Source organism: Cynocephalus volans, chromosome 3 (assembly GCF_027409185.1).
Source record: "Cynocephalus volans isolate mCynVol1 chromosome 3, mCynVol1.pri, whole genome shotgun sequence".
NCBI lineage: Eukaryota > Metazoa > Chordata > Mammalia > Dermoptera > Cynocephalidae > Cynocephalus > Cynocephalus volans.
The window spans coordinates 178,558,339-178,581,150 of NC_084462.1; the positions used below are offsets into that span (position 1 = coordinate 178,558,339).

General features: G+C 40.9%; 1 protein-coding gene across 3 annotated transcripts in view; it reads right to left on the reverse strand.

Moving 5' to 3' along the window:
• Positions 1-8,205: 8,205 nt before the first annotated feature.
• The window catches only part of SETD3 (SET domain containing 3, actin N3(tau)-histidine methyltransferase), a 78,182-nt gene continuing 63,575 nt past the window's right edge, over positions 8,206-22,812 (reverse strand). For all 3 annotated transcript variants that reach the window (XM_063090727.1, XM_063090726.1, XM_063090728.1), the window contains 6 exons: positions 22,113-22,227; positions 16,140-16,214; positions 14,792-14,958; positions 13,825-13,910; positions 10,368-10,528; positions 8,206-9,568 (listed from right to left, as the gene is read on the reverse strand). In XM_063090727.1, coding sequence (XP_062946797.1) covers positions 9,134-9,568; positions 10,368-10,528; positions 13,825-13,910; positions 14,792-14,958; positions 16,140-16,214; positions 22,113-22,227 — 1,039 coding nt within the window. In that variant the 3' untranslated portion in view covers positions 8,206-9,133. The remainder of the gene's footprint in view (positions 9,569-10,367; positions 10,529-13,824; positions 13,911-14,791; positions 14,959-16,139; positions 16,215-22,112; positions 22,228-22,812) is intronic.

The following is a 22,812-nucleotide window of genomic DNA, read 5'->3' on the forward strand; positions in this document are numbered from 1 at the left end:
TGTTTGATGCCTTCGGGAGTCATTTTATACTTGTTTCAGGGAAGTGTATTTGTTCATTTGATTTCTGGACATTAAAATGTTCATGGGCAGAGATCCTAGCTGCTTTGGCCACAGGCAGCTTGGGCAGTAAACAACAAAACTTGTCACAGGAATGAAATGGCAACAGATGACAAGGTTCTATGCTCAGTTACGCTCCATCACCAAACATGGATCTACTTTTCTTGTTAATTGTCCATTTAAGACATACAGAAGTAGATGTGGCAAGTGTGATTTTTCCCCTCTTACTGGTGACAGCCAACTGAACTCCAAATGGGAGTAAGGGATAGCTTTCTAAATGCTGTCATTTGGGGAATGGATGTTTGGGAACCAGTACTGGGAAATGGAACTAGTCCCACACAGCAGTCTCATAACATGTTTCCATTTCAGCAAAGGAAACAAGCACTTAACGTCACTTATCTGGTGACCTCTGCGTTCTCTCTTGTAATTGCACCACTCATTTAGAAGACCCCAGAATATTAAAAAATCTGGAAAAGTAGTATCTATAAACATGAAGACTATCCTAGTTAACTGAAGCATGTTTTCAAAGCATTTAGGTTGTGTTTTATTTATTTTTTTATTTTATTTTATTTTATTTTGTCAATATACAATGTGGTTGATTATTGGGGCCCATCACCAAAACCTCCCTCCCTCCTCTCCCTCCCCCCTCCCTCCCAACAATGTCCTTTCTGTTCACTTGTATCAATTTCAAGGAATTGTAATTGTTATGTCTTCTTCCTCCCACCCTGGTTTTTTTTTGTGTGTATTTATTTATTTATTTTTAGCTCCCACAAATAAGTGAGAACATGTGATATTTCTCTTTCTGGGCCGGACTAGTTTCACTTAATATAATTCTCTCTAGGTCCATCCATGTCGTTGCAAATGGCAGTATTTCATTCTTTTTTATAGCAGAGTGGTATTCCATTGTGTAGATATACCACAGTTTCCGTATCCACTCATCTGATGATGGACATTTGGGCTGGTTCCAACTCTTGGCTATTGTAAAGAGTGCTGCGATGAACATTGGGGAACAGGTATACCTTCAACTTGATGGTTTCCATTCCTCTGGGTATATTCCCAGCAGTGGGATAGCTGGGTCATATGGCAGATCTATCTGCAATTGTTTGAGGAACCTCCATACCATTTTCCATAGAGGCTGCACCATTTTGCAGTCCCACCAACAATGTATGAGAGTTCCTTTTTATCTGCAACCTTGTCAGCATTTATCATTCACAGTCTTTTGGATTTTAGCCATCCTGATTGGGTGAGATGGTATCTCAGTGTGGTTTTGATTTGCATTTCCCGAATGCTGAGTGATGTTGAGCATTTTTTCATGTGTCTGTTGGCCATTTCATATATCTTCTTTTGAGAAATGCCTATTTAGTTCTTTTGCCGATTTTTTAATTGGGTTGCTTGTTTTTTTCTTGTAAAGTTGTTTGAGTTCCTTGTATATTCTGGATATTAAACCTTTGTCAGATGTATATTTTGCAAATATTTTCTCCCACTCTGTTGGTCGTCCTTTAACTCTGTTAATTGTTTCTTTTGCTGTGCAGAAGCTTTTTAGTTTGATACAATTCCATTTGTTTATTTTTCCTTTGGTTTCCCGTGCTTTTGGGGTCACATTCATGAAGTCTGTGCCCAGTCCTACTTCCTGAAGTGTTTCTCCTATGTTTTCTTTAAGAAGTTTTATTGTTTCAGGGTGTATATTTAATTCTTTAATCCACTTTGAGTTGACTTTAGTGTATGGTGAGAGGTATGGGTCTAGTTTCATTCTCCTGCTTATGGATATCCAATTATCCCAGCACCATTTGCTGAAGAGGCAGTCTCTTCCCCAGTGTATAGGCTTGGTGCCTTTGTCAAACATCAGATGGCTATAGGTGTGTGGGTTGATTTCTGGATTCTCTATTCTATTCCATTGGTCAGTGTGTCTGTTTTTATGCCAGTACCATACTGTTTTGGTTATTATAGCTTTGTAGTATAGTTTAAAGTCAGGTAGTGTTATGCCTCCAGCTTTATTTTTTTTGCTCAGCATTGCTTTGGCTATGTGTGGTCTTTTGTCATTCCATATAAATGTCTGAATAGTTCTTTCCATTTCTGAGAAAAATGTCATCAGAATTTTGATGGGATTGCATTGAATTTGTATATCACTTTGGGTAGTATGGACTGGTAGGTTGTGAAAAAAAACCCTGAAACTTAATTCTCTATTGTTTGGTAATAGAAATGAACCTTTTGGGGCAAAAAAGTGAAAGTTAGACTGAAAGAGAACATATAAGTCATCTACAGTTTTGTATATTGCGGAGATGAAGAGCCCTGTCCAGCTATCTTCTATAAGACTAGGAAAGCAGAAGGTACATTGAGACCTGGCTCAGGCGTAGCGTCCCGTGTGAGCCCCTCTGCCTCCAGGAGGGGCTGGTGGCAGTCTACCCCTCCATACACTCCTTGTCAACAAGCATCCCGTGTCATGCCCCGTCTGCAGCCCCAGAGCCTAGCACAGTGCCCACACATACTAACTAGATACTCAAAAAACTGCAGGTGGATCGAGGGATGCCACTGTTGAAAGCATATTAAGGAAAAAAAACCCAAAAAAACAGGTGAAACCATGTGGATGTCTGTGTCTTTCTTTCTGATTGGCTCAACACGGTGACTGGACCCAACTTGTCATCTGTGGGACGGGGCTTTCTATCCACCTCTGCCACCTGGGTGTGGACTGGAGTAGCAGCAGCCAACGCCTGCTGAGATGCTGTGGGGACAGACTCAGACTCAAGGGCCTTAAGTCTCTGCGAGGCTGAGCCTCGGAGAAGACTGACCTGGCATGGCTGCTGTGCCTACCTGTGCTAGGAAACAAGTGTCCTTCAGATATGCCCCCTTTCTACCCTTCCCCCTCCTCCACCTGGCCAATTTCAGGTCAAATGGAGTTAAGTGAGTACCTGAAGGAGCCAGCCTCTTTTGTCACTGCAAAGTAAAGGCTGAAAGCCAGATGTTACTTGGCTTTTGGCACTCTGAGTACTCAACCCAGTAAACTTATGCAGAGTAGACAGAACTCTTCTGTTGAACCCTCTGTTCTGAGTTGGTAGCTTTTGTTAATGTTGGTGGCACATGAGTCACCGGCTCCCACAGCATCCCAACATGTGGCAAAAATGCATAAAACCAGGCTGCGCTCCACCGCTCGGTATCCACTCACCCCAAGGCTAGCAAAAATAACACTGTGAAGGCTTTTATGTTAAACACCACCTTTGTTAGAGCTGAGCTGATATAGTTCAGTCGTGTCAGTGTTTCTATTATAACACCTGCTTTTTAAGAGGAGGAGGGATGGCGAGAAGGGAAGGAGGTTATTAACGGGCCCTTAATTTGATCTAGGCTGATGCTCAGCACAGAACAGGGCGGGGAATAAAATTTCATTTTCTTTTTTTCCTGATACAACATTTCAAAAACACCCATCCTGGTCCTTTTAAAATCCAAGGAGTGTTAGGACTGAATTTCCTGACTGTAATTACACTGCAGTCTTAATGGTGTCAACATTTAAATCATTAGATTACATGAGCCCAAAGCTAGTTATTTTGACAATTGCCGATGACCAAAATAAAACAAACTTTTTCTTTTAGTTTTTGTATGAAAAAGCCATGAACTGTTTCTCTAGATGCATCTCGGAGTTCACCTGACTATATGTTGTGGTGCCCGCTAGTGTCACTTCCAAACTCAGGCCATCTGAGGTGGCACACTTGTAACTGCTATCTCCTGCTATTCAATCAGTTGTCATTTGCCTCTGTATTTAGGGGAGGGTTGTTTTGAGTTGCCTATAAGATTTACTTGAAAACTTAAAGAAATTCAGAGATGCCTGTTGGATGGTGGTTCCTACTGAAATATATGTATATATTTATATGTATCAAATACATGAATTAAATATTATCATTTTGAGATACGTGCCAAGTCTGGATAGTACAGGGTAACTGTGACAGTGGCATATTGAACTGAGGTCCACACACTGAAATCACAGGGCTGATGGGAATATTTCACTGTCTGCAAAAGACCTACCCCCTTTTAGGATGCAGTGTCTTTAGTTCTGCTTGTCAGTCATTCCATACCAATAGGAACCAGCGGCTGAATACCTGCTATGTTCCTGGCACTATGCGAGGAGATTTACATGTCTTATCACGGCTGCTCTCTCCAGCTACCTGGTATGGCTATCCCACTTTCAGATAAGAAAACCACTTGGCCCTGTGCAACAAGAAACTTGCTCTGGGTCACAGACAGCGGTGAAGGTGGTGGGTCAGGATTCTACTTTAGAACTGCCTGACTTCGCAGCCCATGTGTTTTGGATGAACAGTTTCTTCTCTGGGCTAAAATCTAGCTTGTAGGTTAAAATGCAAACATTCTTGAAGGATTTCTGAGTCCTACCAGTCATTTACAACGGAGTGAGAATTGTTCCATCGGTGCCTTCTCAGAAGGGCAAGTTCTGCATGAGTAAAAGGTGGAGAGATTATGAGGAGAAGCTCCAGTGGGGACACTGGTACACACAGAAAAGAGCCAACAGGGTCATCGAGGAAGCAGCGATCTTAAGTGTCCTCCAGTTGCTTTCAGGAAATTTTAAGCAGACCTGTGGTCCTAAAAGCTGCTCCTCTAGAACCACACATTGTTAAAATGGAAGAGGGTCCAAGCCACCCCAATCCATTTCTACAGAACGTTCTGGAGAAGTCAGAGTACAAGTGTAAACAGGAAAGCAAGGAGAGGCGACACCGAGGAACAAGATGGAGGAGAGGAGGGAGATTTTGACAGCCTTCAGGAATCAGCATCTGCAGCAGGAGTCCTCATGGAAGCCTCTCCCATACACACTGGGTACTTCGCTGCCCCTCAGCTGCCCTCAGAGCCTCACCCCTGCCTCCTCGTGCCCACACACTAGCCCCCCAGCCCAGGCACAGGCCACCTCCTCCAGTGCTGCTTTCACCCTTGAGTGCCAAAGCCTGCGGCCCCTCTCTCCTACACACCGGGGTGCTCTGCTGGGTTATGGTTATGTGTTCAAACACCAGCCCCTGCACCACAAAGGCAGGGTGGATTTCTTATGAGTCTCCGAATCAGCCAAAGAATCTAGCACTACACTGAGAACACAGTCAGCCACTGTACAGATAATGTACCCTGCTGGCAGTGGAGCAGGGATAACTTTCCTACCCCGAGCCCCACTAACATTTTCTGCCTCCTGGGAGTGGCTCACGCCTAGAAAAAAGTAAAAACTAACGTTTGCTGAATGCTTGGCATGTGTAGACACTGCGCAGCAGCTTTTATGTGTACTATCTCATGAGGTCCTGCTCGTGCTGTCTAGAGGCAGGGAGCACAGGATACGCTGAAGGGGGCTACAAAAGCACCTGAGACTGGCCCACAGCAGGGCTGTGACCGGACCAAGCCTGTGTGATCTGGAACTTGTGATCCTAGCCACCATGATCTACCTCCTTGATCTGCCTCCCTGACACTCCCCATCCAGAGCAGCAGAGCACTCCCTCCCACCGCAGAAGTCTGCCTCTCCACCCCTGGCCCTAGCTGTGCCTTCTGCAGAAACACGCAGTAAGTCCCATCCCTCCTTCACACCACAGTTCTTCAAATACAAAGACAGGGAGATCACGTCTCCACTAAGGCTTCCTCTTTCCAAGCCTAGCATACCCAGGTCCAGCACTGCGCCTTCATTTAAATAACAAACTCACCAGTGCGTTTAAAATGCAATTCAAGTTACTCAAATTCAATCTACACACAGAATTTTAGAAATACATTATATAGGGTGCTGCTGATTAAAATGGTAGGGTGACCCTTAATGAGGTTACTGATTCTGCTCTATACCTACCTCACACTGACATTTAAATAAAAGACAGCCAAATTCTTGGGTCAGGTTATCAGCTACACCCTGTTAAACACATTCATTTTGCTAGATCAATAATAGTAGGAACATGGTACAATATATCACATAAAAAGCTTCTCACCAGAGCTATGGTTACAGTCAACACTGTAAGATCTGGGCTCTCTGAAACTCACCCCTTAAAACCACCACCACTAACTGTGCTTCTCCGTTTTCTTTATAGTCAGTGCCATTTAATCTCTGAGCTAAAGTCATAGGTACTTTCTTTGGATGGGCTTATTTTTTTGCTCCACGTGTACATATTAACTACCAAAAAAATATTTACAGGTTTTCAGAAAACTAATTCCCTCATTTTTAAGTGAAGGTTTAGTTTAGCACAACCCTGTATATTGGGAACCTGGGAATAATTTTAATGTCTTACCCCATCTCTCAAAAAAAAAAAAAAAAAAAAAAAATTAAATACATCTTTTAGCAAGCCTATTCTAGCAACTATTGGGGAGAAAACCATGTTCAATTGCCAGTTTGAGTGAAAAACTGGGTGGTTTCTCTAGGCTGGTGAAATCTAATTGCTAACTGTTTACACAAATAACACATACAGCTAGCGAAACAGAAGCAGAGCCTGGCATTTTTCCAATGACTAGCCTGAACAGCCTCTTATCCAAAAGCATTAAGAAGAAAGTAAACTTTAAAATGATTTGAGAGAAAGGTCTATTTTCATGACAGATGGCAATGAGGGTTCTTCAATGCCAATTTAACCACTTTCCCTCAATTTTCGAACGCTTAAGCTGTAGCTCTGAGTGTCTGTGCAGGCAGCACTACAGCTGCCGAACCGGAAGAGGGCAAACAAGATGACTAATATGTGCTGTGGTTTCGCCAGCCTTAGAGTCATTTTAGGGCAATTCTGCCCAACTCAGGAAAGTAATACTGTTCAATAGATACTTTGTCTTCCAACATCAAAAAAAGTTCTGTTCTTATGAGCACCATTTTTATGTCACAAACACAGAGGCTGTTCTCAATTGGAAGCATAATTCACATAATCACTTTTTGGTCAAATAACCTTAACAAATAGACTCTGTTGATGGAGAATTAATTGACAGAATAAATAGTCTCTGAATTTTTAAGCAGGACTTTTGATAATTTAGCACCATTCTTTCATCTTATAAGTGAGAGAAGAAAGTGAGGCCCCCAGCGTGGACATTACAACACCCACTGATGGCGGCATTAGATCAGAGCTTGGAATCCCGACTCCAGTCTGGTTCTCTTTCAGCTCCACCTGAACTCAAACCCCCTCCAGGGAATATTTTAAAAACTATTCCGTCTCATAATGTTATTTTACATTTGAATTGTGTATATGTTTTCAAAAAAAGTTTTTAATATGAGGCTTGAAAACCTTTAATCCAATGAGAGAGTATATCTACAGATAAATTAGTCATGAAAGTTCTAGTCTCTGTGGCTTCTACACCAGAGTAGACAACTCACGTACCACAGAGCTTTTGCCTTTTGGAAATTAAGATGTAAGCTTTACAGACTATTTAATATTCTTGGTAATGTATCTCAGGTATAAGGCTGACAGGAGAGTTGGCAATCACATGCATCCTCTTATTAACAAATTCAAATTATGTAAACATCAACAACCCAGGAAAGTTACAGGCATGTCCCAGTACATGTTGCCAGTACATGTTCCAACCTCACATAAAGGTGAAGTTTGCTGCTAGTGTCCAATGTGGCATGTAAACTTCACCTGCTGAGCGTCCCAAGGCAATGTCTCAAACAGTTATGCATCTAAACCCTCATTACAGAATTCAGCACTTTATCTGCAGAGCTTTATCCAAGAAAGCAGCACTTTATCCAAGGAGAAACACTGAGAGAATCATTAAGACTACCTGTATTGCAGCAGCCTTTATCAAACTGTTTGGGTGAATAATTTACATAGCATTTTTCAAAATTAGCAATGTAATTAATAGGACATCAGAGACAATGGGAAAATGTGTAGTTAAGGAAGACTGGCAATCATTAACGTCAAAACTGGTGGCTTTTTTGGAACAGATTCCCCTCCCACCCCCAGGACACTGTCCCAACCTTTTACTTCCCCTAAAACCTAAGTATTCCTTTTCTGGTTTCTGCTGCCTTCACACCCTTGCAGGCTGATGAGGGGCTGACTGCAGCCAGGCCCCAGACAGGCTCGTGTTTGTCCATCTCTGTAGCCCCACCTCCCACGAGAACAGCCCACTGCGCCTGGTCAAGGTTAAAGGTTCAAAAGTAAGATGGTTTGCATTAAAGCTCTATTCAAAGGGCCTGTCCCACTGCAAAAAAAGAAATAGACAAAAATATTAATCATGTTTTCCTTTTAATAAGAGTTTTTACTCAAAAGTGTAGCTCTTGCTTGTTGTGAAAACCAGAAAAGCCAGGGAGCTGCCTCACATTGAACACCACCACATAAAGCTGTGGGCCGCTGTGTCTGCAAACTCTCCATTACCAGTGCTGGAAATCAAATGCACCACTTTAAAATCAGAGCCAACATTTAAAATTAGGAGGATGATGCATGTCCTACTTTGATTCAAGGAAAAAGGACAAGTTTTTAATACAGTAAAACAAAACACGAAAAGTAAACAAATCTTTAGAAATCACTAGATATAATGTGTATATATATATTTAGATAATTAGGATTATCATCAACATTTAAAACTATTAAAAATAAGGTTGCCACCTTACCTTTTCTTTTGGTACTAGGGTGTTATTTTTTTTAAAGAGAAAAACAAAAGATTTTGCCCGGACTCTAAAGTTTCCCAGCCTCAATCCTGCTCCCTGCTGTGCCACTCCCCACCTTTAGCTGGACAGCCCCAGTCCCACCATCAGCTCTGGCTGGCAGGAGACAGAGCAGGCTTGAAGTCTGGTCGTCAAGATGACAGGCCCACAAAAGCACAGCTGATGGAGGAACTGAATTCTTCCCCAGGAAGAAACTACATTTGCCCACAACGGGTATGCGAAATCTTCCAAAGGCATCTCTTCCCCCCACCCGTGTTGTGGCTGGTTGTTAACTGTTTGCTTTGCCTAGAAGCAAGATGGCAATCTTAATCAAAAAGGGAAGCTAGATTTTTAAAATAACTTAAAAAAATCATTTTTATATAAAGCAGCAAAAACATTATTTTCCTCTCTGCAGAAAGAAAAATGTTAACAAGGAAACACAGCGATGTAAATGGACTGTTCATAAACTTTTGCTAAACCGAATTTCCCAGCAGGCCAAGCTTCATTTCAGAGCTACTCTTTAACTTCATCAGTGCTGTCTGAAGAAGATCCTTTGGCATCTTCAAGTGCTCTTTGACTTTCTTCTTGTTTTAAATTTTCATTTTCGGACCTGGTCCCATTGGGGATAGAGTTTTCACCATTTACAAGCCCATTTTCTGTGGCCTTGGCTTTGCTGCTGAAGGCCTCCTGCGCTCCAGCTTCCTCCTCGAGGCTTCTCAGGACGAGGGGGAGCCTGGAACCCCCTGCACTGCTCTCCAACAGCCCCAGGTTGCTCTCTTCGTATCTGGGAAGTGGAGCCTCTTCCTGCATTTGCTTGCGGTAGTATTCCCGGTTGACAGCTGCACTCTTCACTGCTTTTTCCAAAATTTCTTTTTCACCTAAGCGCAATTTGATGGCCATCCTTGCTCGAATAGAAAGGTCATGGGTTTTCAAGACAGATTTATCTTCCTAGAAAACAAAAAAGAGCAAGAGTAATTACAAAAAGTCTGAATCAGCAAAACTACGACGACAAAAGGGAGATCATCTGTTGCCAGGGATGGGGGCATGCGGGAGTTTTTGGGGTGATGGAGGTTCTAAAACTGGTAAATTATACCTCAATAGAACTGTTATAAAACAAGAAAGAAGAGCTTAAATCAAATAGTGCTAACACATCTGACAGAGAACTTCACTTTTTAAAAAAATCATCCTCTGTCCATCTTGCACACTGATATAGTCTCAGGGGAGCACTTGGGCGAATGGCATGAATGAATGAATGAATAAATGAATGAATGAGAAAGAAGTATTTGAAGTTAGTGGCTTAATGTGAACTCTGAAAGCACAAATGAAAACTTATGTTTGTGGAATTATATAAATTAGAAATTATAAAAAGTACTAAACTTTTTAAAATTTATTTTCTTTTTTTTTTTTTTTTTCGTGACCGGCACTCAGCCAGTGAGTGCACCAGTCATTCCTATATAGGATCCGAACCCGCGGCCGGAGCGTCGCCGCGCTCCTAGCGCAGCACGCTACCGAGTGCGCCACGGGCTCGGCCCTTAAAATTTATTTTCTAATGAACATGCTTAAATATAATTTTCTGGTAAGTGTAAGCATGTTAAATAGAAAAATATTAATATGTTGGATGAAAAATGTCAAATACACAATTATTTTGCAGAAGAACTATAGTAATTTACATTTAAGAAGGAATCACTTACTAAAACATCTTTAAAAATATAACAAACTCAAATCCTCATCCATTCAGTCTAATTACCTCAATAGTTGTTTTATATGTTTTTAGAAGAAGTGAAGCTCTATCTTCAAGAAATGTCCAAAGTTTGACCTCATTTTCCCAGCTAACAGGAAATTCAGAGTTACCCAGGGTGAAGATTCTATCGATAGCATTGTCTCCCAGCAAATGTTCTTTCAGTTCTTCTATAAGAAACACAAACAGCAATCTGTTAGGGAAAAACAGCACTACTTCCCATTGAAACAAGCAGTCCACCTTAGAAAACATCTTTTCCAACAACGTCATTTGCACACAGTTAAAAGCTCTCCCGATTAATCAGCCAGGACATTTCTAGACTTCCACAGTAGACTTAGACCTAAGTTTCAGGGGAGGAGAAAGAAGTAAGGTCTTCTTTATCTGGAATCCAGCTCGAGCCTTGACACAGCACTCCATCTTTCATTTTTTTTTTATGAAGAACACTGAGAGACTGAAGACAGTTTCACAAGACACTTTTTAGAGACAATCTACCACCACATGCCCCTTATTTTGATAATACCCTCTTCACTAGCTGTGAGCACAGTCAGGCCAACGGGGCCAAAAAGACATTTAGGTGAATGATGCACATAGTAAAAACGAACAACAATCACAACAAGCCAGCCCATCCTTCTAAATCTAAATCCGACTTGTTACTTATTCTAGTAGTTGACCTGACAAAGCTACTTATCTCATTTTATAACAAGTAAGCCACAAACTGAAAGAAACAAGAAAATGGACTATAAAAATCTTAGTTAATGAAAAATGTGCCTATATCTCCCACTTGTCAGGAATTTAAATAGGAATTACAAATAAACACAAGTGAACATCTAAATTACCTTCAAATATATTTAAGAAGAGGAAAGAATTCAGCAACTGCTCTGAGCATTTTATCTCCCGGCACATTATCTCCAAAAGACCAAAACATGCCGATCCTATTCATGCTCAAGAAACATACCCATCCTTCTTATGTAATTATGAGACAGTATCTTTTTCAGAGCAAAATACCCCACAGCTGTCACTATTTACAATTCAAAGTGAAGAATTTTTGCTGCCAGCAAACCAAACTTTTATTAGTATTAGTTAGAGTAATTCAAAGAATATGTCAATTGTCTTGACAAGACAAATTGTCTATGACTAAAGAGGAGCTAGAGAGAATCAACAGACCTAAAGTGATTCAAGCAGGTTTTTTAAAAAAAAGAAAATAGGAGTTATCTAATGTTCAAAAAAGAAATTTATTAAGCTGTATATGCTAGCAAAAGATCGTGATTTTAAAATTTTTGGTTCTTCATTTAAGTCTTTTGTATAAAGCAGTAAAGATTTTTTTAAAAAGCTTCCTTAGTGGTGGAAATTTCTTATTAGAAGCCCCAAACGCTATGATTATTTTCATTTCCTTCTCAACCCGCCCAAGTTTTACTCTCCAATGATGGCAAGTTGAGGGGTGGGAAGCAGAGCTCTCCCTCTGCTGCTTTTTAACAGTGAAACTGGACTCACTGCACATTACTGGAGAAGCAAAACCTACAAAAGGGGAGTGAGTCAGTGTAGCAATGCACCCTTGCCTGCACACTTGGGAAATAAACCAAATGCTTCTGGAGTAGGTCTCCTTCCCACACTTTCTTCCAGCTAACAAATCCTTAATGTTATTCCTGCATTCGGAGTCAGCCGCCAGCCCTCGCTCCAGCCCACCACAGCAGTGCCTGTGGTCAGTCCGGACAGTGCAAAGCCCAGCGCGCCCCCGTGCCTCAGCCTGGCTCTGTGTGTGAGTTCCTCCTGGTGCTGGGAACAGTCACTGTCCCCCTCCTCCTCTTCCACCAAGCCCAAACCTTAACTGTGCTCCAAGGTCTGATTCAAATGCCTGTTTCCTCCAGGCCTCTGGTGCACTAAGAATTTCTTCATGGATTACATTATTTGTAAACCAGCAAGAATAACACAGGATGTCTGGGGCATGGGCCTGGGAGTTAACTGAGCCGGGTTCTAAGTCAGGGTCATCATTTGCTAGCTGAGGGACCTCAGCCAAATTACTCATCTACATAAGTAAAATGGAAATACTTATCTTGCAAAGCTGATGAGATTAAAATTATGTACCACATTTAGCATTGTGACTGACACATAGTGAGGGCTCCACAAATTACAGGAACATCATCCCTATCGTCTCAAATTCCTTAAGGATATAAACAAAGACATTCAATTTTGTATCCATACATACATATATATATATATGCAAGAAAAGCCCACAGTAAGCCCTTAACTCATATGCATTGAATTGAATTAATGAACCACTACCAAAGTACAAAAATACCAAAAGCTCCCACTTGTATGTCAGGGAATCTACAGCAATGTGGTTGCTTATAAGGTACAATTACTATATCTCACTTCACCTGGGTTCCGTAGTTGGTGTCTAAATTGCTTCTCTCTGTCTAGGACTAAGTTTCTTCTACCTCCAGCACAATGTCAAGCCCTGGATTTGTGTAGCACTTCTCTCTGGATCCAGACTTGAAGGCTGAGAGCCAATGACAGTAGCAGGGCACAGTAGCTTCTCCGCCATGGGCCATGATGGACTGCTCTGACCAAAACTGTCCTACCCTAATGCTCGGCAGCTTCCTTCCAGAAGAATACTATACTTATCTGTTCAGTTGATCATTCACTCATTCATTCACTTATTCCTACCCAGTATGTTCTGCACAGGATTTAAGGTTGTGTACAACAGCCACACACACACAAATACAATTAAAAATGAAACCTTAGGGCCAGGGAATTTGCAGGAGTACATTTTAGAATGAAAAATAAAAACACAACTAGAAGAGGTCAAATTTTAGTATAAGGAATCCCAAATGAAGTGTCTTAAGCAAATATAAAAGTAGATGCTCGGTACATATTTTTAACTCTTTCTGGGCCTAAAATAAGAGGCTGTAGCCAAGAACATTTTGTACTCTCTATAGATGCTGTTTGCAATGTTACTTACTCTATCAGGATGCCTGGCATTAAAATGCTTGCTGACAGTTTCAATTTAGAACGCAGAGTTGGTGACAAATGGAGTCCTATGGCCCACATTGGCCAGTGCTGACCACATGACTTCATGGTGTCAACTGACCGTTGACTTCTCTAGGTTTATTAAAGATTAGGGCACTGTGAGTGAAATTAGGCTTTGTCTGTCTTAAAATAAGCACATCAAAAACTCCCATCCACACATGGAGAACTGTGATATACTTAGACAATCCAAGATGTTTTTCAGATTTTCTTCCAATGCTGTAGAGACTTATTGTGTATTATAAATAAATATTGACAACACATTGAGGATTTACTAAAACAGATCAATTTCTTCTTTTTCTAATATTGCCATCTCACCTCTTCCCAAAAGTGCTTTAGTTGTAAGCTATTTTATCTTTAATCTGAATCCCTATGCTTTATACTTTCATGAATTAAAAAACAAAAAAAATAGTGAACATCTTTTCTTCCTGAGATGATTTACCTTCAGTCATGCAGAATACTCGGAGAAAAGCCAGAAGCTGGGCAGAGATGGGTGGCTCCGTAAAATGCAGCGCAAACACACTGGAACTGACAAAGCAGGAAGCAAGATCAGTCACTCTGCTCCAAAGCGAAGTCCCTTCAATCTACAAAACATGTGGTCATCCTCAAGGAGAGCTGAGCTGGAATGAGTCATTCCAACTCCTCATCTGAACTGTGAAAGCACAATTTCCAGTCCTTGCAAAATGCATAAGGTAGGGGTGGATGGACTAGGATGGCTGTGCCTCGGCAGGAACCCTCTATGCCAGCTTTTCTTGTAGTCTAACCACCTTAATCTCAGACTGCATGCAACACATGAAGAGAATTAAACACACCCGTGGTTCTTAAAAACTGTTAACAATAATTTATGTTGAGTTCACACTTTAATCATTAATCAAATATTGACAAGTTCAATAAAAAAAGGTCTGGATAATCCATTCTCATTAAGAATGGTTCCTCCATTCCCTGGAGAACTAATAAATCATAATTCCTGTCTTCTTTATCATTTTACACCTCAAATGCAAGAAAATCTTAAAGAATTAAACCAGAAATTCTTGAAATCACTGAGGATCATGACTTCATTACAGAAACTAATGGTGGCAAAGAATTAAATGAAACAAATTGATTCAGGTCATTAACCTTTTCAAGGTGAAAGACATTAATGATACCAAAGTACTTATTTAAGTTAATGAGGATTTCAGGCCATACCCCTAGAACTGACTGTGAATGCTCCCAAAGACACAATTATGTTTATCTGAAAATGCTAGTAAACCACCATGCATCTCCATGGTTTAAATTTGCTGTGTAACAGGGATAAAGGGATTAAGAGAAACTACTGGAGGGAAGTTTTATTAACACACCAATTAAACACTATGCAACTGGAAATATTTCAAGTACCACAGGAAAGAGCTGACCAATTTCTTTTTACGTACGTTGGGATGCCGGCGCGAGCCAGGACCTCGGCCTTCATGGCGTAGAGCCTGTCACTTTTACTCACTCCAAGCTTTATTTTCACTCTGTCGTGTGAATTATTGTCAAAGAAAAAACCACTGTGGATCACAAACTCGGCATTTGACCGAGTGCCATAAAAAATGTAAATCTGGGATGCAGTGAAGAAAAAATAAAGAGACATAAAACAAACTTAGCATGCATTCTTAATACAGAGTAGGGCAAAGGATTAGCTCTCCTATGTGTAATGTTACTTTACATTAACGAGACAAAGCAGCTGTAAAGGAATTACACGCCAATTCAGCATGTCATGTGTAGCAAGGGTGAAGGTGTGCAGTTTTCCCCACTTCCCAAACTGTCTGAGGTGGGGAGGAGCAGAGCACCCACTCCCACCAGTGCAGGCAGAGGAGGCCACAGGGAAGTATGGGCTTGGGCCTTACTGGTACACAAAGGATTCTGGGTCCCTGGGGTCACCAGGCCTCTCTTAAAATCCTCTTCTCCTTCCAAGGGACAGCAGGGCTATTACTTTAAGACTGCACTTTAAAATTCATCGTGTTCTTCCTCTCCTTTTAATACAGGAGAGTCTTTTCTAGAACAATAGTTTAAAGCAGTGTCTTTCAGAAATTCATTTCTAAATCCTGTGGCAATTCTGTACCTAGCAGGAGAGTTCATGAACCTTTCTGAAGAAAGAGCAGATCAGTAAGTTATTAGACTAATATTTTTCATTTTATCTTGATTGGAATGTCAGTGGTCTACAGCAGTTCTATTTTTGTATTATCTGCCTGGCTGTAAGACTGATAGACAGAATGCAGGTATTTATATATGCATATTCTCAAACTTACTGAAAGGCTTACGACTGCCCCCACCCAAATTATAAGATTAAAAAACACAGATTAAAGTGAAAGTACAAGAAAACAGATTTTAGATTCCTGATTCCCTTTTGTTTTTGCCACTTACATACTACCTCTTTATAAAGAAGGCTCTAATCAACAGAAAAAGAATTGAAGGCAATACAGCTTATTAAATTAAAAAAACAGTTTTAGTGTCATAACACTAAGTTTATTTTCAGTTAACAGTGTTACAAATATTAGGTAAATTGTGAAAATAACTGCATTTAAATCTTTTTCTTTGTGGAGCCAAAAGCACAATTCAAAGCACAAAATGTGTATTACAGCTTTAGGTGTCAAGATGTGTTCCAGAAAACAAACAATCCTAAACACAAAGCCCAAATTTTTCCTCCTAAGTTTAGTATCTTTTTAAAACTACCAACATGATATTAATTCCATGTCCCCTGGCCAGCCCACATTCCATAAGATGCTACACGGGACCCACCTGTTCTCCAGCCCGGAAGTCCTGCAGAGCCACACACTCACAGCGGTCATCCTCCAGGTTATAACCCGTAGTGATCTAGCCATGGGAGAAGGAATAAAATAATGAGGCAAACAAGTCCACGTTCTGCTCAATATGAGGCTCTTTCTTGGCAATTACAGGATAAAAGGTACCCAAAGGTACTCAAAGGGTGCATCTGAATGCTTTATAAAACTGAACAAAGAACTGCTAGAGTATTTCAATTAATTCTATTTACACCAGAGATTGTTATAGAAAAGTATATGCCTGTAATAAACGAAGAATTCTTAGAAAAATATATTGTACAGATTATCACTTGCTAGTCTCAACCAAACAATCACTTAATACAAAGTTACTGCCTCTGAGCCCTCCCCCATGGCAGTGAGAGAGCCCTCAGGTTAACGCCAGGGCGAGGGCCCCCACAGATGGAGCCTCTTTTCTGTTCACTGGGGATCTGGAGGAAGCAGGATCCTGGGAGAACTCTCATTTACTTGTAAGTATTATCTTTATCTAATGTTTGGCCATTAAGAAACCAAAGTGGGTTTTCCATTGGATAAAGCATCAGGGGAAAAGAAAAGCTGTATTTCCGAATTATGTATATATTTTAATCTGAAATTAGAGAACTAAAATTTTCAGGAAAGCAAAGACAAAATAAAATTAATTAATTGTTTCTTATTTCCTCTCTTTCTGCTGAGAGATATAATGTCAGAATTTCTAAGCCCATTACAAATAAATACAGAAAATCCTCTAACTATACCTCAAATATGCATCTCTCCCTAAGTTTTCCTGCCTTGGTGAAGGCCAGGCAATGTCATGGTCTCAGCACACAAGTTGCAATGAAACTCTCTCACACATCAACTGCTCAGCATTTTATCTTCTAAATATCTTTTGGATTATTTCTTTCTTCCTCACTCCCTTGTGTGGCTTAAGGTCCTTACTCTTCCTTGCCTAGCTTACTATTTGCAAAAACCTTCCAATTTCTTGAAACAGTCTCAGAATCCAGTACTGTCCCTCCTGCACTGCTAATTGTACAATATTGCTCTCCTGTTTAAAATCTTTCCACGGCCCCACTCACGTTCAGAACAAAATCCAAGTCCCTGGGCAAGGCCAAATCAGGAGAAGGCCAGCCACACTGCCCGTCAGCATTAGCACGGCATCAGCCGCGCCGGCTCGCTCTCACCCAGAGCGACCTTCTGCTCCTGCTTTGCTTCTCAGACTCAGCTGAGGCCTGGCTTCTGTGGAAGCCTCCCCTCACCCTGCCCTCCTCTGCACTCCCATAGTCCCTGTCCTTACTCTCCTGCAGCCTAACATCACATTATCTGTGTACTGCCTCCCCACCAGGCAGACCGGGAGGCCAGGAGCTCCCTCTTCATCTCTCTGTCACCAGTGCTCAGCACATTGTACCTTACACCTGGCCCTGCCTTTGAGAATGTCACTTGATGCATGAACCCTCAGGAGAAAAAGCAGGGTCCCCAATTTATATAAAAGCTCCTTCTCAGAAGTCTGTCGCTCACAGCAGCACCCCAATCTCTTGGATTGTCTGTAAATGCTCATTGATTATTTTTGACCTATTCGTTTTATCCTAGAGAATCAAAGATTTAAGACAGCTACAAGTGCTACTTGCTAATAAAGGTATCAACAGCTTGGATCCAAAAGAAGATTACTTTTGAGTCTAAGGAATGGCATTTCCATTTTAACGCTAATCTTTAAACTCAATATCCCTAGAATCAACGGGTTATTAACCATATGTCTAGAAGTCCTTCATACTTCTAATCGGGAAAGACCAATGAGAAACACGAAAGCAATGACAAATAAACGAAGCCAAGTATTCTAGAACATTATCACTCACAGAACTTTTTAAACACTTGATTTGGATTAAAATCAGCTCCATAAAGTTCCTACCCAATATCTGATTCACTTTTCTGACCCAAAAACATCACCTTGATAACAATATGGATTAAAGACTTTCCCTTTGTCATGAACACTCAGCAAGGAAAGTTCAGGCACTCCCACCATGTTGTTATACAGGGGCCTGCCAACAGCATAAACAGGAAGGAAGGAAGTCAGGGGAAGGCGGAGAGAAGTTAGGGATGAGAATTTAGTTCAACCCATGATGGAGAAAAGAGTATGGGTGTTTAAGGATATTTCACAGATATCTTCCACTCTCTGTAACTTCAAGGCCTAAGACGTGGCTTAACATGCTGGCATCAACCCTCACACACAAATGTGCTAGGTCCTGGCCCCCTTCTGTAGCCCTTCCTTAGCAAGGGTCAGAATGTTTTGAGGTTGAGTGTATAATTCCTCTGTGTGGCACTGCCAAACACCTTTAGGGTGGTATTCAGAATTCATCTCAATGCAAGAACTGCAAGCCAAAGCAGAGGCTTAGCCCCTCCCTTGCCTGAGGCGACTCTTAGGCTCTGCTCTCCCAGAAAACAGCCCTCAGTTATGCAGAAAAGAAGGGTAACCACAGAGGCCTGCCAGTCTCCAGGGTAGTAAGGACCCCGCTGCTCAGCAAGGGCCCTCTGCAGCAGCCCTTGGAATCTACTACCTGCAACCAGGAATCTGCAGGCACTGACTAGGCCCAACTCAAAGTCCAGACTGACAGGACAGGGAGGTGGTTCTGAGTCAGCCTCCGATCTAAGGGGAAAAGACACAGAAGAAAAACAATATGAGGGTGTACATACGTGGAGCTGAGAGCAGCCCCACGGGAGCCTCACATGTGCCTGGTGGAGGGGTGGGAAGTGTGGCAAGTTGGAGTTTGCTGGCAGTACAGGAGAAGGAGCCCAAGAAGACGGGCATGAGAGCACACCAGGGAGCAGGAGCCAAAGGCAGCTCCGCCCACGCCCCGGCTTCCTGGGTGCCGCGGCAGCCTGCTTGCTGCGTACCATGGCACTCTCACCTGTATTTGGCTTTGTGACTCAATGGTAGACTTAGTAGGCCAGGTCTACAGCTGTATTCCAGTTTAATTTATATGTTAAAAACAATACAGGAAGGAGTAAGAGCACGATACACACACACCCTCCAAGACGCAAGCAGAGCGAGGATTACAGACCATTTTAATTTTCTTCTCTTCTGTGTTTTTCAAATTTTCTCCAACAGGTATGTATCATGTTACCTTCATTATGGGGGGTGGGGGAATGGGGGACAAAAGTAATACATCATCAGACAAAACTTGGAAAATATTTTTATAAAAACAAAGGAGGAAAAGATCACAATCACCTTAACATTTTGGTATATTTCTTTCTCGTCTTTTTTCCTAGGTATGGGTGGATATGTTCAACATTCATTTGTTCAGCAGTCATGAGTTCGTTCAAAAAATACCAGGTACTGGGATATAGCAATGAACAAAATAGGTCAAAAATTGCCCTGCTTTCATGGGTCTTCCAACTCTAATATCAGAGGGAGTGAACCAACAATATACAATGGAGGAAAACACAATAGGATAGTAAGGGAAGGCTTATGGGATAGGAGGTGTGGAACTTTTACACAGGGGCTCGGGGCAGCCCCACTTGAGTAAGTCTGTGACTGCATCTTGCCCACTTCCACATCTGCAGGGAGCCTGTATGTGTTGAAGGTAGAGTGGGGACAGGTTGTGCAGGGGGCCTGTCATTTTGAACAAATCACACAAGATATAAAGATATGTACTATTTCTTACAGCACTGTGCCTTATAACCTTTTCTAAATTTGTTTGTCCAAGTGGCTAGGAAGTTAGTCCACGCTCACCAGTCTCTCCAGCCTAGGTGCTCACCCAGCCATTCACTGCCTTCTCCTTCTCCTCACTGTTCCTGGTCTGGAATTACTGTTACAGACTTGATTCTTCCGTTTCTACTACCATAACCAGGTTTTGGGACATTGTTAGAAGCAGATAGCGTCGCTGGGTTACAAAGTTCTACCAGCTCCCTCAGTGACAGTCGGATAGACTGACAGTAGGAAAATGATCATCAGGATAGATACACCCAAAAAGGAAAATCTCGTCTGAGAAGCCAAGCCTTGATTTCAACTACCTTAGTTTAAAAAAGAGATTTACTGTTCATGTGCATAATTTACAACATTATAATGTTAAAATAGAATTTCTTAAATTCTACCACACTAAATTTCCCATGAAGTCTTATAATTACAATAGGAAACAAGTCGTCAAAAGTGTAAGTATGTAGGAAAAATAACCATTATCAGAAAAAGTGCTAGCACCCTGAATAAACCTTCTAAAGTTTAGCAATGTTTTTGCCAGGACTGTGGTAGGTTAAAGACTATATGAATAACATTAGAGAAAATACAGCATTAGTCGTCATCACTTCATTATCATATTTTTTCAGATTAACTTTTTTTTTACTTTTGGGGGGAAAATGAACAGCTTTATCCCATTTAGATGGAAGCAATCCAAAAACTAGTGTTTGTATGAGTGTGGGGGCGAGGGTGACAATGCACAGCAAAACGATGAGGTAACTCAAACCAAGCCATTGACTACAGGTACCTGGAAGGATCAAGTAGACTGTGGGGCTGGTGGGAAGGGAACCTCTCTTTCACAACAGAGGCTTCTATACTGATTAATTCTTTTTGTTTGATGACAATAAAGCATGTATCTTTTTAGAAATAAGAAAATAAACTCTAATGATCAATCAAGTCTGGGAACCAATGATCTAACCCAAAAAAAAGAAAAAAGAAAAATACTATACCAGATGTTAAAAGCTATTTGAAAAAATTTTTAATTTCAAACTCATGATCGGTTTAAAATATCTCAACAAGGAATGTAAAATTATATTCATTAATGAAAATAAATTATAAAGCATGCTACTATTTCTTAGTACTGCTAATTAAATTAAGTACATCTAAATTAAGGCAAAAACGTAATTATAAAAGCAGAACTATTCTTTCTTTTCACAATTTAAATACTTTAAAAATTCAAGAGTACACCTGTTGCTAGACTTTCCCAAATTAGCACTAGGATAGTCTATCTTAAGTGTCTGGCAAAATTACATGTGTTCTGGCCATTTTGTGAAATTAGATGTGAAATAATCATTTACAGCATTCCTCTAGTCTATTTACACTACTGCTAATAAAACAAAGAAAGCTGATGTCAAGAAAAGATGAACAAAAACTAACCAAACCAGTATACTAGTATAATGTTTAAAAATTCAAAATAATCTGAAATTTATCATATTTCTACCTACTAATATCAGGAGATCCTTCTCACACAATCATCTCAGCACAGAAAGGGCTTCACCCTACACTGCTGCTCGGAATCCAAAGAATGCTGAGAAACAGACTGTTTCCTCCTTTTACTAGCTGTAGTTAACAATAATAATAGAATTTCCATATTTTCTTATTGTCCCCTACCAGTGCTTCCCATGTCTGATGATGCCAACTGATTCCTGCATTCAAGGGCCAAGAGCCAAACGTACTCCCCCTCTTTCAGTCCCCCCAACACCAGGGAAAGTGAGTAACAGCTCCTGAACAAAAGCAGGTTAATAAACACTGCCAAGGATTTGTCAGCATATCGGGTGAAGGAAGAGGAGATAGAAAAGAATTAGAGAAAAGTACATAACTGGAAATAGTCAGCAAAGGAAAAAAAAGGAACATAAAAGGGGAAATGAGAAAGAAAAAAGATTGTTTTTCAATAAATGAGTATTTTAAAAAGAATAAGAAAAAAGAAACTTTGGTTTAGTCTATGGTATAGTAAGATAAGAAACTGAACATTTAGGCTGAAATTATGGCTTAGCAAATAAATGCGATTCACTGTGGTTTTTGACAATGGTATAGGATTCAAGTTCCCAGTTTTCAGTGTTAACACAGTGAAAGAAAAACACTAGCTTCTATTTGTGGGAGGTGGGAAGGGGTGGCACATTTCGGTTTTGTTTGCTCCTTTTGGAGGGAGGAAAAATACGATGGGTAGGTGGAATGTCCACTTGAAAGCTTAGCAACAACAGCCTCCCAGATTAAACACAACACAGAAATCATTACCAGGCCATTGGTGTGATTACACATGTCCCATAAAGGAATCAGAGCCAGGGTCACTCGGGAACCATCCTCTGTGGGAATTTGGTTTTGTCGCGTCATAACAGAAGAGACTGCCCACCTATAACAACAAAAACAGTGAATTAAGGTCGGTACATGTAAAAGCCAATTGCAGTAAGAAATAAACTCAACCAGAAATTTAGGTTCATCTGACTCCTCACAAATTTTCAAAGCCTTTTCCTAACTAAGTACTAAAGGTAATGCTCGGCCTTCTCAGTCATCATTTACAACTAAATCCAGAGTTGAGGGGGAAAGGGGAAAATGGAAGGAAAAGGAGAGCCAAAGGAAATGCAGGGCTAAGTGACTGAGGGAGGCTGCTCACAGGAGAGAGGGCTGGGAACAGAGGGCTCTGGCCCTGCCTTTGTGGCAGGTTCCTGACTGACAAGACCTCCCTCCCCAAGGCCAACCCTACCTGCTCTTACCCAAATGCTGACTCTGCACCTATATTAAGCCTCAGTGAAAAGCAAACAATATAACTACTTTCTGATCAAAAATCCTCGAAGAATTGTATGAAATGTGGAATGCATTTTTTTTCTAACATTGTGCAGTGAATTAAATCTTCCCATTCAAAAAGAAGTTCCCGGTTTACACTAACATAGTCTATTTAAAAAGAAAAAAAAATCCTTAGGACCACCCTACACTAATG